The sequence below is a fragment of the Alternaria rosae genome (assembly GCF_020736505.1).
Source record: "Alternaria rosae strain MPI-PUGE-AT-0040 chromosome Unknown BKA58scaffold_3, whole genome shotgun sequence".
NCBI lineage: Eukaryota > Fungi > Ascomycota > Dothideomycetes > Pleosporales > Pleosporaceae > Alternaria > Alternaria rosae.
In genome coordinates, this window is record NW_025763572.1 from 1,710,409 (window position 1) to 1,723,075 (window position 12,667).

A 12,667-nucleotide genomic window follows, 5' to 3' on the forward strand; every position below is an offset into this window, starting at 1 on the left:
GTCAAGCCGGCTTCCACGTTTTGTCATGCGCCCCGCAAACATCAAATGTCTCTCTTTGCGATTCGGACCTATTGACCTGCCGACGATAGATTGCCTTGCTCCAGGATAAACCACTCTCAGCGCGTCCACTGGGGCCGCACTAGACGCGTCACAATGGATCCCGACGCGCTCGACAGAATGAACGACTTCTTCGACTTCGCCGCTCTTGAACACAACACCGAAGCTGATAACACCCATGCCTCAAGTGAGCAAATCGCGCCATCCTTTCAACCAGGCAATGTCACGGCTATTGACTGGGCTATGGAGCCAGCACCCCAGGATACCCTTCAATTGTACGACCTGCCCATGTATGATGTGGCGCATGATCTCTCCACTAGCGATATAAACCAGCAACGGCCACCGTCTCGCCCAACGGCATATCTGGCGACGTCCATGATTGAAATGGGTGTAGATTCAAGAGCAGACGTCAATTGGCAAACGATTGATGTGGAACATGCGAAGGACCACAGGATGCGCGATGCGACAGATCTCGCTCTCCCACCTTCATTGTCATCACTTGCGCTAATGCAATGCGATGATGAAGGCAGCTTAACTGATGCCCCGCACTCTCAGCTCGGGCTGCGTCTTTCAGTACTCGATCAATCAATCACTCCGACCGATGCCTCCCTTGAACTGGAACAGCTACCAGTCAGGTCGGTCGCATCCCAGCAACAACCTTCAATCGCCACTTGGAAACCAGCATCAGCCAAACGCAAAGGCCCTCAGTGTCGTATCTCACTTGAAGCAAGGCAGGTGTTGGAGGACGAATTTGCGGCCAATCCATACCCCTGCGCGTGGGAGTTGGACATCATTGCACATCAAGCCAATCTGGACGTGAAGAAAGTCCGCAATTGGTTCAATAACACCCGAGCCAGGAAGAAGTGTGGAGGTGAGTCGTGTCCAATTTCATGAGATCATGCTTCGACTTACCTATTCAGATTCTCACCACGCAATAGAGGATGGCGCAGGCCAGAGCGATCGCACGCTGAAGACGAAGTTGTCAAAGGATAGTCTGGAAAGCCTCCAAAAGCGAGCAGATGACGCCAATCAACTGCCGCAACCGCCTCTGGCGGTATACCTTGCACAGTCGTACCAAGAGGAAGCTGTTGAACTGTCTGCAGTGCAGGCTGCCGTTGATGTTGAATCTCTCAACGAAAGCATCCCAAATAGTGGATGGTCTGGGTCTAGGCAAGGTCGCAGAGGTTCCGTCATCACGTCGATTGCTTCTTCTGAAGGCACTGCACCCACAACATATACGGTGTCTTCCAGCGGTAGCCGCAGTAAAACCTCGTCTTTTGGTCGTGATCGCCGTCGAGGCAGACGTCGGATGGCGTGGAAAGAGTCTCCTCGCCAAGCCATTAACGGTGTGAACAGTGCAGGTGAACCCCAGAAAGATCTGCCTTTTTTCTGTACTTTCTGTCCGCGGGCATTCAAGACGAAGTATGAATGGATACGCCACGAAGACTCTGTCCATGCGCTTCGGACCACTTGGATTTGCTGTGACACGAAGTCATCTGAAACTCTTCAAGCATGTCCATTCTGTGGCCAGGCCCATCCCGACGATGCTCACCTGGCTGGCCACAAGTACCAACAATGCCGAAGCAAGCCCGAATCCCAAAGAACTTTCTATCGCCGCGATCACTTCATCCAGCATCTCCACCATGTTCACTTCGCCAACACTAAACATCCGTCGGTACGCACCGGCTGTCAAGCTCGATTACTAGCCGCTGAAGGTCACAACTTTGGTTGCAAGGACCTTGCCATGAAGTGGCGCCGCTTCGGAGCTCCAATGAAGCTTGACGATCCTATGCTTCATTGTGGCTTCTGTGGAAAGAAGTCAAAAGATTGGCCCGAACGATGTGAGCATGTTGCTGAGCACCTCGTCGCGCGTGAGCTTGATCGTGCCGTGTGGTGGAGCGAGCGCAAGGAAAACCACTTGGAGAACCTCTACTCGACTACACCGTACGAATCCTTCCGATGCCGATACTGCCAAAAGGTCTTCACGGACGTCAAAGATATGAACGAACACTCTCACTGTCGTGTGTGGAGCTGTCGATTTCTCCGGAGCTTCGACGACGTTGCTGCAGACAATGCAGGTCCACCCCTCTGTCCAGATTTTCCTTCGGCCAAAGCTCACCATTGCCACCTTTGCGGCTCTGGCTATCGAACGTTCCACGTCGAACATGCGCAGAATTACCATCGATATCGCTCGTGCAATCAAGAATTCTACACGTCAGAAGAAGCTTTCCTCCAACACTTGCACAACTTTCATGGCGCTTCACAGCCAACATTACTACGAGGCTCTGGTGTCATCGAGCAGAGCTATATGCGCAACAAAGGCGCATCGTTCGAGCCCGTTGAGTTCAATGAGAGCTGGCAACCTTGCGTTATGGATCTAGACGTAGCCTCTGTCAGTCCATTTGTTGCCAACAACACTGTTTCAACCCTACCTATCGACCACAGAAGGAGTCAGAACCAGATTCGGAAGTCGCTCGTCATTCCAAAGAAAGCTCGTGACATTGCGCAGACTCAGGACGCCAATGTCAAGAAGGTTTCAAGACAACGATCTGACACATCAATCTCGAAGGCCGAGAGTCACCACCCGCGATTCTTCCGACTTAGTACTTACGTACCCCTTCTGTCATCTCGTATCTTCTACTCGCGGTCTGCAAAGGCAGCGGACTTTCCGAGAGACAACCAGGCTGTGCTAGAAGAGCTCCCGAAGCCGCACATTGCAACACTGGTGATGAGTGCAGGCACAGTCAGCATGGCCGCCGCTCGCTGGTTCATTCGGCCAGACACATGTTTGATCAACGGTATGGTGGAGCTTACCATTGATAGTGAAGCAGATGCAGATTGAGCGAACTTATCCGCTGTCGGTGTGGTCGAGCGGGGATATGGATTACCATAGATCGCACGAGACCTTTGCCACTGTCCCTTTCCTCGGCAAAAGCGTTCCTGCATTACCTGAGAAACTATCCGACAGCTGACGTCGTGGTACTGCTCATCCGATTGGTCGATCAGCGGTGTTTTCGAAGTGAACTGAACCGTGGTGGGCGCATGGACTGAGCTCTTTGTCCATTTCGATACTGGTGGGCATCCAGTAGCTCTACTGAAAACACACCCATGCTACCCAGCTGCTAGCTACGCTCCCGGTCAATCTCCAAACCCGCCAGTCCCTCTTCTCTGAAGCCAAGACTCGAAATCGCCCAAGACGACATGGCCGAAGACTCGGAGGCTCATCTCTCACCCGGCATCGACGTTCCCAAGGACTCGCCTAAGAATTTATTCCTCTCCACTACTTCTTCCAACACCGATGTCAAATTCGATCGCTTCAATGAGCTTCCTGAGGAACTCAAGCTCGAGATCTTTCGACACAATCTCCGCTTTCCCTGGAGCGTCACCAGTCGTAGCCATGACTTTATCTACGGACCCAGCTTTCTGAACACCGCGCTTACCAATAAAGAACTGTGTAGTATCGCTTTCCAGGTCTATTATCACGAAAACACATTCAAGTTGACCTGGTTAGTTGTGCTCGGGTCACGTCTGACCGTCAAGACCGCCATTCCAGCTGAGCACTTTTTACAAAACCCCATTTGCGCCGCATTGTCGTTCCGTTATCTATCCAAGGCCATCGCACATCTTGTTACGAAGCTCGAGATACACATGGAAATACAGACTTATGGATACCCCTTGGAGCCATTCTATTGCGGCGGCTATCAAGGCTCGCAACTAGCTGTCCTAGCTCATCCTCGCCGCGCATCCTTCAAATCCGGGTACACAACGTCGATATTTTCGACAAACCGGACTCAGAAACCGTACTCGTAGGCAAATGACGGTGAGGCCAAGGCTGGCTGAAGAAGATACTTCACCTCGTTGAAAGAACTCCGCATTGTGATTCACTTGCCTTACTGTCTTCCAGAGGATTCGGATCTTCCAGACATCGTATTCTTCGAGCGACTCCCACAGCAGGCGCGCCTTTTGTTGCAGGCCAAGAACATCCAGGTCGAAGTCGAGCATGCGCATGAGTGCACTCACTGTGACGATCATTGCGAGCGCACGATCGAACGTGGTATTATCGGTATGACAAGACCGCCCAATTCCGAGTCACTACACAGCGTGAGACTTGTCTCCAGGACTATCAGGCCTCAAACCACTATTCTGAAGCGTTTCTCCTTCGAGACGCACTTCGACTGCTTGAATGAGGGATATTCGTCCACATTGCGCCGTATTGTCGCGGCAGGGGGACAGAAGCGTAGAACATGTGGAGATGCTATGAGGATAGGCTCAAACGGTTATACGGGCTGGTGGCATGGCGCATCAATTCTATTCAGTCATCAGAGAGCACGCCTCAGATACGGGAGGTGGCGTCTTGACTGACATGTATACAATGCCTTTCAGCCCTCAATAAGAAACATCTTTCCCAGGAGCATTGCACATTGTAGTCGTTATCGCGCAGATCATGGGCGGAACACCACACCCCCAAAGAAGGCGTATCGCCGAGGTTTCTGTAAAAAGCCACTGTTGAACACACGAGGACCGGTAACGCCTACCTAGTTTCGACCCCACCGAACTCTCACTGCCGTTCAGAACCTTGGAAGCGTTTCGGTGCACGTGATGTCAGTTCTGCACCTGTCTAGTGGGTAGCGCTGCACGGACTTTACCTAGCGGGTGATACCTGCATTACGTCCAGCTCTGAGGCCGCCACTCTATATCATACATCTCGCTCACACTACCAACGCCTTCACACCACACGAGTCTCATCACTCAACCAAGAATGACGACTACCAATATGACGGTGATACCCTTGCTCTCTATTCCGGAAATCAATAAGCTTGTCCTAGAAGTTTTCTACAAGTTCAATCGGATGGTGATCTTGTGGGACCGTGGGAACTCTTCAGAAGGGAGGCTTCTCCGTTATCCTCCACCTGCTATCAGGTCTCTTGTGCGCTGTCTCGAGATCAATCTCGATCTTGACACCCCTTTCTATCTCAACTTCTTAAGGATAGTTACGGATGCGCAGATGAGCTTCAGCTTGTACTACTTGACCGTCAATATCAACCCCGAGAGTCTATACTACGACGCTGAGGACAGCAAAGAAAGTGGATCGAGTGTCGAGGCTTATCTTCAGAACCTCGGTCGCATCGGGTTCCCTACATGCCATCTGACTATCGTATCGATCATCTGCGGAGACGGCGATAACGAATTTGATCCAGTGGAATCATGTTGGTGTGAGCGGCTTGGCTTGGAAACGAACGGAGCTCGAGAAGAACGCTGGCAACATTCCAATATAATCGATGGTGAGGACGTGGAGGAGAGGTCCGAGTATGTCACAGAGAGGTCAGAATTCGTTACTGGTATCTTTCAGGCGGTCAATGATGAAATCCAGCATCGTGTGACGATCAAGACTGTGTCGACTCGGCCAAAAGACTCACCGTACGGCCACCACAGGTGGGCAGATCGTCCAGTCCGGAATTAAGGTCGTGGTAGTGAACGGAGAATCCGCCCTCATGTACGAACATGAGGGGTGAGGTGGTAGACTATCGAACATGGGGCCTCTTCGTCTTACCAAAAAAAGGACCCTGGATGGGATGCAGTTCGACCTGACGAACGAGCAGACTTCTGAGTGTATAGAATAAACGACCTGCTTACGTTTATATGATCATGACGGTAGTCACATTGATCAGCCAGCATATCAGCCCTAAAAATTGTGACGTCCTTTCCTGCTGCCGCAATCTAGCTGCAAGCAGGAACAATTGCTGATATCTACAAGCTGATTCGCTGCCGTCTCCACCCTTAACCGCGGATTAGCAGTTGCATCCCACTGTCCCATCTAGTTAGTATGAGAGCTACTCACCTCAGTCAGAGCGGTTTGCATACATCTTGCTCTTATCGCAACTTTTACTTCAACTATCTACACATACGAAACGTCGCACCATTATAACCTCTTGAAATCAGAACATCTCAAGTCAATCCGGAAATGCCTTCCAACGCCAAACCGAGCAATGCAGCGTCCAGCATATCTACAGATGCGAAGGTAAACTTCCTGCACCAGTCCGATGCCGAGTTCCTAGGAAAGCTTCAATCTTTCGCCAAACTCAAGGAACGCTCGCACCAAACGCACCACACAGTACACGTACTAAAACTTACCGCGGGTCTTCAACTCGGTACCCCATTACCCGCACCAAGTAAAGACGCTTCTCCAAAAGTGGATTGAAGCGAGACACTTGCTAGACCAGGACAGGTTTGGCGATCATGTGCATCTGAATCAGGAGGGGTATCGGGTTTGGGACACTGTATTGTGGCCGCTTGTGGCCAATGTGTTGGGCGTCCCGACAGAGAAAGATGATTAGCTTCTGGACGAGATGAGGGCTTATAAACGTTGGTTTAGTCAATAAGAATTCATTCCTCGGGATTGTGAATAACACAGGGCAGCTCGTAGAAACTTCATCGGAGAAAGTTGCACGTCCCGACGTTCAATTGAAGCATTTCCTTTTGTTCTACATGTTCACCACCATCCGGCGCCCTGTCAGCCACATAAATTCCGAGTGCTATCGCATTACTTGACTTGCAAGCGAGATTGATAGCACGACTTAAGGTTTCTTGCCCATAATCATGTCCTTAAGATGTTGAAAAATCTCAGTATGATCTTGCTCGCAAGAATGATAGTGGCCCAGCCACCAGCCGCCATCGTAGGTATCACGGACGATAAACTCCACTTTTGGTGCCCGGAGACGTATCCCGGATTTATCGATACAAGCTCTTAGGCCGTCTCCTTTGCCGTCCTCGAGAAAGCATTTGGGCATAATGTCGCGTTCAAGACGCCACTCAATCCCAAGGGTAAGCTAGCGATGCATCGACAAGGAAGAGGGCACCCTCTGACTCGGACTGGAGTTTAGTCTTGGTTCGCGCAGGTCATCAATGAAGTTGCATCGACATTGTCATGAGGTTACAATTACAGGTACGATGAACCCGATTCGATGCCGCAAATCTGCATCATCCTGAGCCTTTCACAGCGATTGGGCACCTGCAAGTCAAAAGAGAAAATGAATTTCATTCACCACATGCAACCGGGGTATATAAAGCAAAAACTCCGCTTCCCAACTCCTTGGATATTTGAACAGGACTCGCAGATCATTCTCGCCACTCTTTCGCGCATTGGGTGCACTGGAACCGGTCAGTGGAGCTTTTGAGGAAGTTGGGCATGTGGCGTACCTTGTAGAAAGCAGTCATAGGCTCGTCGGCACTTCGAATCTGCAGCTGGTACCAGTATGCTTCGTGGTTCCGGCATTTCTCGTTCGGACATTGTACTGTGCACTTGTCAGCCATGTCCAACAGGCATAGCAGCCTCGCCCGAGATCGCGCAATCTTGGGCCCCTGGTTGCTGCTGAAACTTCGGAGCGTACCTTCTGTCTTGTCCACGTTATCCCAAGCGCCCTTTCCACCCAAGATGTCTTCGACTTCCTTCTTCTTTAGGTATTTCCGCTCGTAATAGCGTTTGTTGATTACGAAGTGGTAGGGACAGGTGAGACATTCGAAACGGTTTTGGCCGACAGCATCTTCGGTGGTGGGATCGCCGGGAGGTACTTTGGAGACGCGAAGCATATTGCTGCATGTTGGGCAAACTATGGCTGTTAGCTGTGACTAAACTGGGACGAGATGTTGTAGAGGTGGACATGTAGCAAGTGCAAGCAGGCCATCCGGGTATATAAATCTGTGGACTTACAGAGCAGCATGGTGGGCGGCAGTAGGCAAAAAAGAAGTTGGACGCGTGAAGTTGAGCGCGAAGAAGATCAAAAGTTATGACGGACCCTGATCCGCTAGGGCTGGGAACGGCAAAGTGCGGGGCGACTGTGTAGCAGCGAAAAGCCACCGGCGACGCGCACTTGGGAGCGGACTGTCTCAGATTGGGGGCTTATGCACGCTGGCCTGTCGACGTCGCCTGCATCCTTATCGCCGTATTAGAGAGATACTTCACTTCTTCACACCGCCCTGCCCTGTTCGCTTTCCGTTAGCACCTCCGAGTACCCCGCCAAACAACTGCTCGAAACATTCACGCGTACCTGACTGGACCGTCCGTCCCTGCCCAGTCACCCTCCACATCCTCAACACCACACACCATGGCGGACGAAGAGGTGCATACACATGCATACCCAGCGCCTGTCAATGCTGACCAACATTTAGGGTGCTTCCCCCCGCGAACTTGTTCTCGAAGCGTGCCGACGCAACAACACCGAGCTGCTTGAGGAAACCCTGAAAGACCTTGCTGCTGCTGCCTCAAAATCAGGGAAGAAGCCCGAGGATCATGTCGCGGAAACATTGAACAACACACGCGACGGCGTAGGAAATGGCTGCCTTCACGTTGCGGCAACATACGGAAGCTGTACGTATCTGTCCCAAGCGGCGCAGCCCCAGGACGTCTTTGTCGCACGCCACTTGCCGGGCATGACCTGACTAACTCTGTCACAGTCGAAGTTATCGACATGCTTCTCGACCAAGAGGGTCTTGAGATTGACGAGATCGACCGCATGGAGCAGGATACGCCCCTTCACAAAGCCGTACGCTACGTCAACTCGCTCGAAAAGTCCGTCTGGCCCCACGGACACTCCATCGTGGCCATGCTTCTAGATGCAGGATGCGACCCGAGAATAAGGAACAAGGCGAAGCTCAAGCCCATTGAGTTGGTGGACCCGAGAAACACCGAGCTGAGGAGCATGCTACAAAAGGGTGAAGTCTCGATGCTAATGGGTGGTGACGTGGTGGAAGACGACGACGATGATGGCCCAACAGGAAGCGCTAGTGATAGCGATTGAGAAGTCACACATGGGAGAGCACGATTTGGACAAAGACTTTGGGCCCCGGGTATGGTGGCAACTGGGGTATCTTGAGAGCCCGAGGTGTGTACACCTCACTACCGGCACTCAGCGTGCGCTGCGCTACTGAACGACTTCATAGTATCGGCTTTGACAGCGATAGACAAGCAGCATGTACCCATCTGTTCCTCCTCATCCACGAGCCGGCCTCGCGCGCATTCGTGCTGGAGATGGAAGGCGACTTTCGCTTTGGATGTTCCTTCTCCGCATGTCCCCATAATCAAGTCTATCGTTTCGGTCTAAAGTCTCCCGATCAATCTTGCTGCTAGTTCCTGTTAGCTCATTACTTCTAAAACTCGACATTCCCATTACTCACCTCAGGCGGAGGCCCGACAGGCCGGACCATGCGCTCTAGTAACTGCAGTCTGGTCTTTTCGCGCGGCTGTCCCAGTCCGATGCTCATATACTGTAGAAGAGGCGGGTGACCGACGTAGCTCGATAGCGAGTCGCGCGCGATGTTCGATGTCCATTCGTGCTTGGTAGTGTCTGCGCTTCCGATGCCGATGTAGCGGGCCTGGAGAGCCTCGAGTTGTTGCTGCGCGCGCAGTTTGTCGGCCATGGTCCAGGTATGTGTGGAGTTTGGTCGGTTGTTTAAAGATGTGCGACTGGGTTGGTGTTAGGCTTGATAGGCAAAAGTTGGGCAGGTCGCGACCGCGGAGGTGCTGCGGCACTTGGGGCTTAGTCATGCGGCATCAGCCCCATCATCGCGACAGCCTCGAGACGGATCCCCTCAATGCTACAAACTTCGAATCGCAACACCTGCTTCTCTTCACCACGCGTCGCATGGCTAACTACAACCGCGAAGACGTCCCCATGAGCAACCAAGACACGATAATGGGCAACGCGCCCCTCACACCACGCGACGAGCCTGAACTCACGTCTCCAATGGTCGACTTCTCGCCATCCACAGTGCAATACGACGAGGCGTTCGAAAACAGTCTCATGGAAATCATACTCAACCCACCACCTCAACCCTCGCCACGAAAGCCTTCAGACGAGATCCCCACAATCTCCGCATCGCAACTACCCATCTCGCTCTCCTCCAACCTACGTACACATCCTTCCGCCGTACCGGGGCTTTACATGACCCATAAGAACGGATATCATACAGGTGGTCCAGGGCCATCACCACACACGATCGAAGAATTTGCAGACCGCTTCATCAGAGAGCATGGCATCGAGGATGCGGGGCAGCTGGAGAGAGTGGTGGAAGATGTCGTGAGACACAAGCTGGAGGAGGCTAAGCAGAGAATGGAGAAGAGGAAAGAGCTTGTAGAGAAGAACAGAGGAATTGAGAGGGAGTTGGAGGATCTGAGGTTGCAGAGGAGCGCCGAGTTGAGGGTCATGGAGAGGGTCAAGGGGAAGAGGAGATGAATACTTGGAGTCTCTGTGCCTGTGGATGTTGGAGGCATCGTGCTATGTTAGGATGGAGATGTTATGATACCCGACATTAGAATGTCAAAGTTATTGGGGGCGCTACGTTGAGTCCCAGGTGAGCGAGCTTTTGTGTACATTGGGGCAGGACCTCTACAATGGAAGATCGGGATGCGCACACATCAGAGATCCGATCGTGGCTGTTCCCATCTAAGAGCGCAGACCGTGATTGCCATTGACGACGTACGAGCATTGCGCGTATAATCTCGCAGATAGACGATTAGACCCACGATACCCTAGCTCCCAGTGGTGACAACTCAAGCATAAATTAAATGATGGGCAGAGCACGCGCATCACCCTAACCCGGTGCCCAGGCGACCAGCGACTGCACCCTGAGCCGGGGGAAGGTGCTACCCGACCGATCAAACTGCATCAGCCCGCGGCATAGCAGAAGCTATGGCCAATAGCGTCATACCTCAACGATCATCACTGCAGCTTCCATGGACATACAGGACCCTTGATCGTCTCTGCCGCGTGGTTCTACGGGTCATCTGCTTTGCCATCGCGATCTGCCCCTGGGGCTACCGCTACAGTTAGGACTATGTTCTTGCTTCCAGCATGCGGGGGGTGGATACCAACCAACCTTGATTTTTGATCGCACTTTCTCAACTTTACTTTCGCGCTACATGTGACAGGACCGCCGCCCAACTACAACGACCACCGACACATGCGCATGACCATTTCATTTGGTCCGTAAACCGGAAATACTCGAGCAAGATTGTACCGCGACGCATTTCCAGGCAAAACGCCCAAGATGGCAGACAAACTCGGCAGTCTGGCATGGAGCGGCTTCAAACTTGGGTTTGGACTGTTCAGCCTTGCTGGAGTATGGACCATGGCAGTCATCAAAAACGGTGCGCTCTGGGCGAAAGATACGGACGAGGAAAAGCGCGCGTTGGCTGCTGCGCAAGACAGTTTCTGGAGTCTTGATAGAGAGCCTCTACCAGGTTTCAAGCATGCCTTCTTCAAAACCACCAACGGTACCAGCCTGCACTACGTCATTAACCAGGACACTGGGTCATCACCAGCGAAGAACGTTACCATCTTCTTACATGGTATGTAATCTCTAGGCAGAGTCATGCAGGTACTAAACTTCAATGGACTACGCAACTGACCAAGACCAGGATTTCCCGATTCGTTCCTCATCTGGCGCCACTTCCTCCAATCCGCTTCCTTACAAAAGGACTCCATCCTGATAGCCGTCGATCTCCCTGGCTATGGCGGCTCCGACAGTCTGTCCGCATACGGCCCGAACGACATGCTCGAAGTACTGAGCGAGTTCATTGTTGGCATACGAGAACAGTTTCTATCGGAAGGCAAGAAAGCAGTGGTAGTCTCCCACGACTGGGGTGCGGTCATTGCTGGACGACTAGCTTCTGAGGCACACGTACTGGCTGACCACTGGATCATTACGGGCGGCGTCATCACCGCTCTACAGCGCTCGAACGCGACAAACAGAATACTGTTGGCGAAGCAAATGCTGAGGACATGGATACATTCTCCCTTCAACTTCCGTCTGTTGAAGAACGGATTACACGCACTAGGCCCTGTGGCTGGACAGTTCCGAAGCTCGTTCTACATTTTCGTATTCCATCTACCCTGGCCACTCCACAATGTCTTTGCGACCTTTGGCAACTACTTCTTTCTCCGTGTGCTTCACCAGTTCGGCAAAGGCACACCGAAGAAGGGAAAGGCTCCTGCGGTTTTGGAACCTGTGGAAGCTGCTGAAGCAATGGCGATCTCGACCGGCCCCGGAAGCGCGCAGCTAGAAAAGGCGAACGACAAGGGTGAACGATATGGCGAGTCTGTCAAGAGCAGGATAAGCGATCGCGGAATGTCAGAGAAGATCCGCATCTATCGCGAGAATCTGGTTTTCGGTAAGTGGGAGAAGTCGCTCGAGATTACTGCCGCACTGTACAACATCTCCTCTGAAGCTGCTTCTTCCCAAACTCTATCCGCTTCAGGCACCCTGTCTAGCATGGCACCACAAGGCGCGCTGAAGGCTCCTTCGACACTCATGATGGGACAATTTGAACCTGCATTCAATCAACGGCTCTCATTCGACAACGCTCGCGACTATCTGGTCAAGGGCAGTCAGGTCGTGATTGTCAAGGGAGCAGGCCATTGGTGAGTCAACCCAACAAACACCCCTCTTGAGAGTACATCCGCTAACATCGTGTAGGCTACCCCTCGAGCACACAGGTAGACGTGCGATAGAGAAGACCCTGCAGTGGGCGTTGCAAGGTGCGGGAAGCGAGACGATACCCTTTGAAGCGATGAGCGATGTGCGCATTCTGGAGGCCTTGTAAGAGATAGGCTAT

The 12,667-nt window shown here is 52.3% G+C and overlaps 8 protein-coding genes across 8 annotated transcripts; 6 read left to right on the forward strand and 2 right to left on the reverse strand.

Moving 5' to 3' along the window:
• Window positions 1-153: 153 nt before the first annotated feature.
• On the forward strand, window positions 154-2,899 carry BKA58DRAFT_437654 (uncharacterized protein; the record flags this gene model as incomplete). Its single annotated transcript, XM_046173506.1, has 2 exons — window positions 154-928; window positions 978-2,899. 2 exons carry the CDS (start codon window positions 154-156, stop codon window positions 2,897-2,899), a joined length of 2,697 nt encoding a protein of 898 aa, XP_046027662.1.
• A 180-nt stretch (window positions 2,900-3,079) lies between these two features.
• Window positions 3,080-3,995, forward strand: BKA58DRAFT_126227 (uncharacterized protein). Its single transcript, XM_046164298.1, has one exon. The coding sequence runs from the start codon at window positions 3,259-3,261 to the stop codon at window positions 3,865-3,867; it is 609 nt and encodes a 202-aa protein (XP_046027663.1). The 5' UTR covers window positions 3,080-3,258; the 3' UTR covers window positions 3,868-3,995.
• Window positions 3,996-4,816: 821 nt separating this feature from the next.
• Window positions 4,817-5,518, forward strand: BKA58DRAFT_399865 (uncharacterized protein; the record flags this gene model as incomplete). Its single annotated transcript, XM_046171567.1, has 1 exon — window positions 4,817-5,518. The coding sequence occupies one exon, from the start codon at window positions 4,817-4,819 to the stop codon at window positions 5,516-5,518; it is 702 nt and encodes a 233-aa protein (XP_046027664.1).
• A 1,288-nt stretch (window positions 5,519-6,806) lies between these two features.
• Window positions 6,807-7,919, reverse strand: BKA58DRAFT_380279 (uncharacterized protein). Its single transcript, XM_046169890.1, has 4 exons — window positions 7,766-7,919; window positions 7,446-7,664; window positions 7,255-7,349; window positions 6,807-7,206 (listed from the first exon to the last, which is right to left on the reverse strand). The coding sequence occupies exons 1-4, from the start codon at window positions 7,773-7,775 to the stop codon at window positions 7,174-7,176; spliced, it is 357 nt and encodes a 118-aa protein (XP_046027665.1). The 5' UTR covers window positions 7,776-7,919; the 3' UTR covers window positions 6,807-7,173.
• BKA58DRAFT_380281 (uncharacterized protein) lies at window positions 7,920-9,179 on the forward strand. Its single transcript, XM_046169891.1, has 4 exons — window positions 7,920-8,174; window positions 8,224-8,422; window positions 8,509-8,936; window positions 8,995-9,179. Exons 1-3 carry the CDS (start codon window positions 8,160-8,162, stop codon window positions 8,850-8,852), a joined length of 558 nt encoding a protein of 185 aa, XP_046027666.1. The 5' UTR covers window positions 7,920-8,159; the 3' UTR covers window positions 8,853-8,936; window positions 8,995-9,179.
• Window positions 9,166-9,471, reverse strand: BKA58DRAFT_437659 (splicing factor 3B subunit 5/RDS3 complex subunit 10; the record flags this gene model as incomplete). The annotated part of the gene is made up of 2 exons (XM_046173507.1): window positions 9,166-9,177; window positions 9,229-9,471. The coding sequence occupies 2 exons, from the start codon at window positions 9,469-9,471 to the stop codon at window positions 9,166-9,168; spliced, it is 255 nt and encodes an 84-aa protein (XP_046027667.1).
• Window positions 9,472-9,596: 125 nt separating this feature from the next.
• On the forward strand, window positions 9,597-10,286 carry BKA58DRAFT_399868 (uncharacterized protein; the record flags this gene model as incomplete). Its single annotated transcript, XM_046171568.1, has 1 exon — window positions 9,597-10,286. One exon carries the CDS (start codon window positions 9,597-9,599, stop codon window positions 10,284-10,286), a length of 690 nt encoding a protein of 229 aa, XP_046027668.1.
• A 407-nt stretch (window positions 10,287-10,693) lies between these two features.
• On the forward strand, window positions 10,694-12,571 carry BKA58DRAFT_126340 (Alpha/Beta hydrolase protein). Its single transcript, XM_046164299.1, has 2 exons — window positions 10,694-11,401; window positions 11,471-12,571. The coding sequence occupies exons 1-2, from the start codon at window positions 11,101-11,103 to the stop codon at window positions 12,475-12,477; spliced, it is 1,308 nt and encodes a 435-aa protein (XP_046027669.1). The 5' UTR covers window positions 10,694-11,100; the 3' UTR covers window positions 12,478-12,571.
• The last annotated feature ends 96 nt before the right edge of the window (window positions 12,572-12,667 follow it).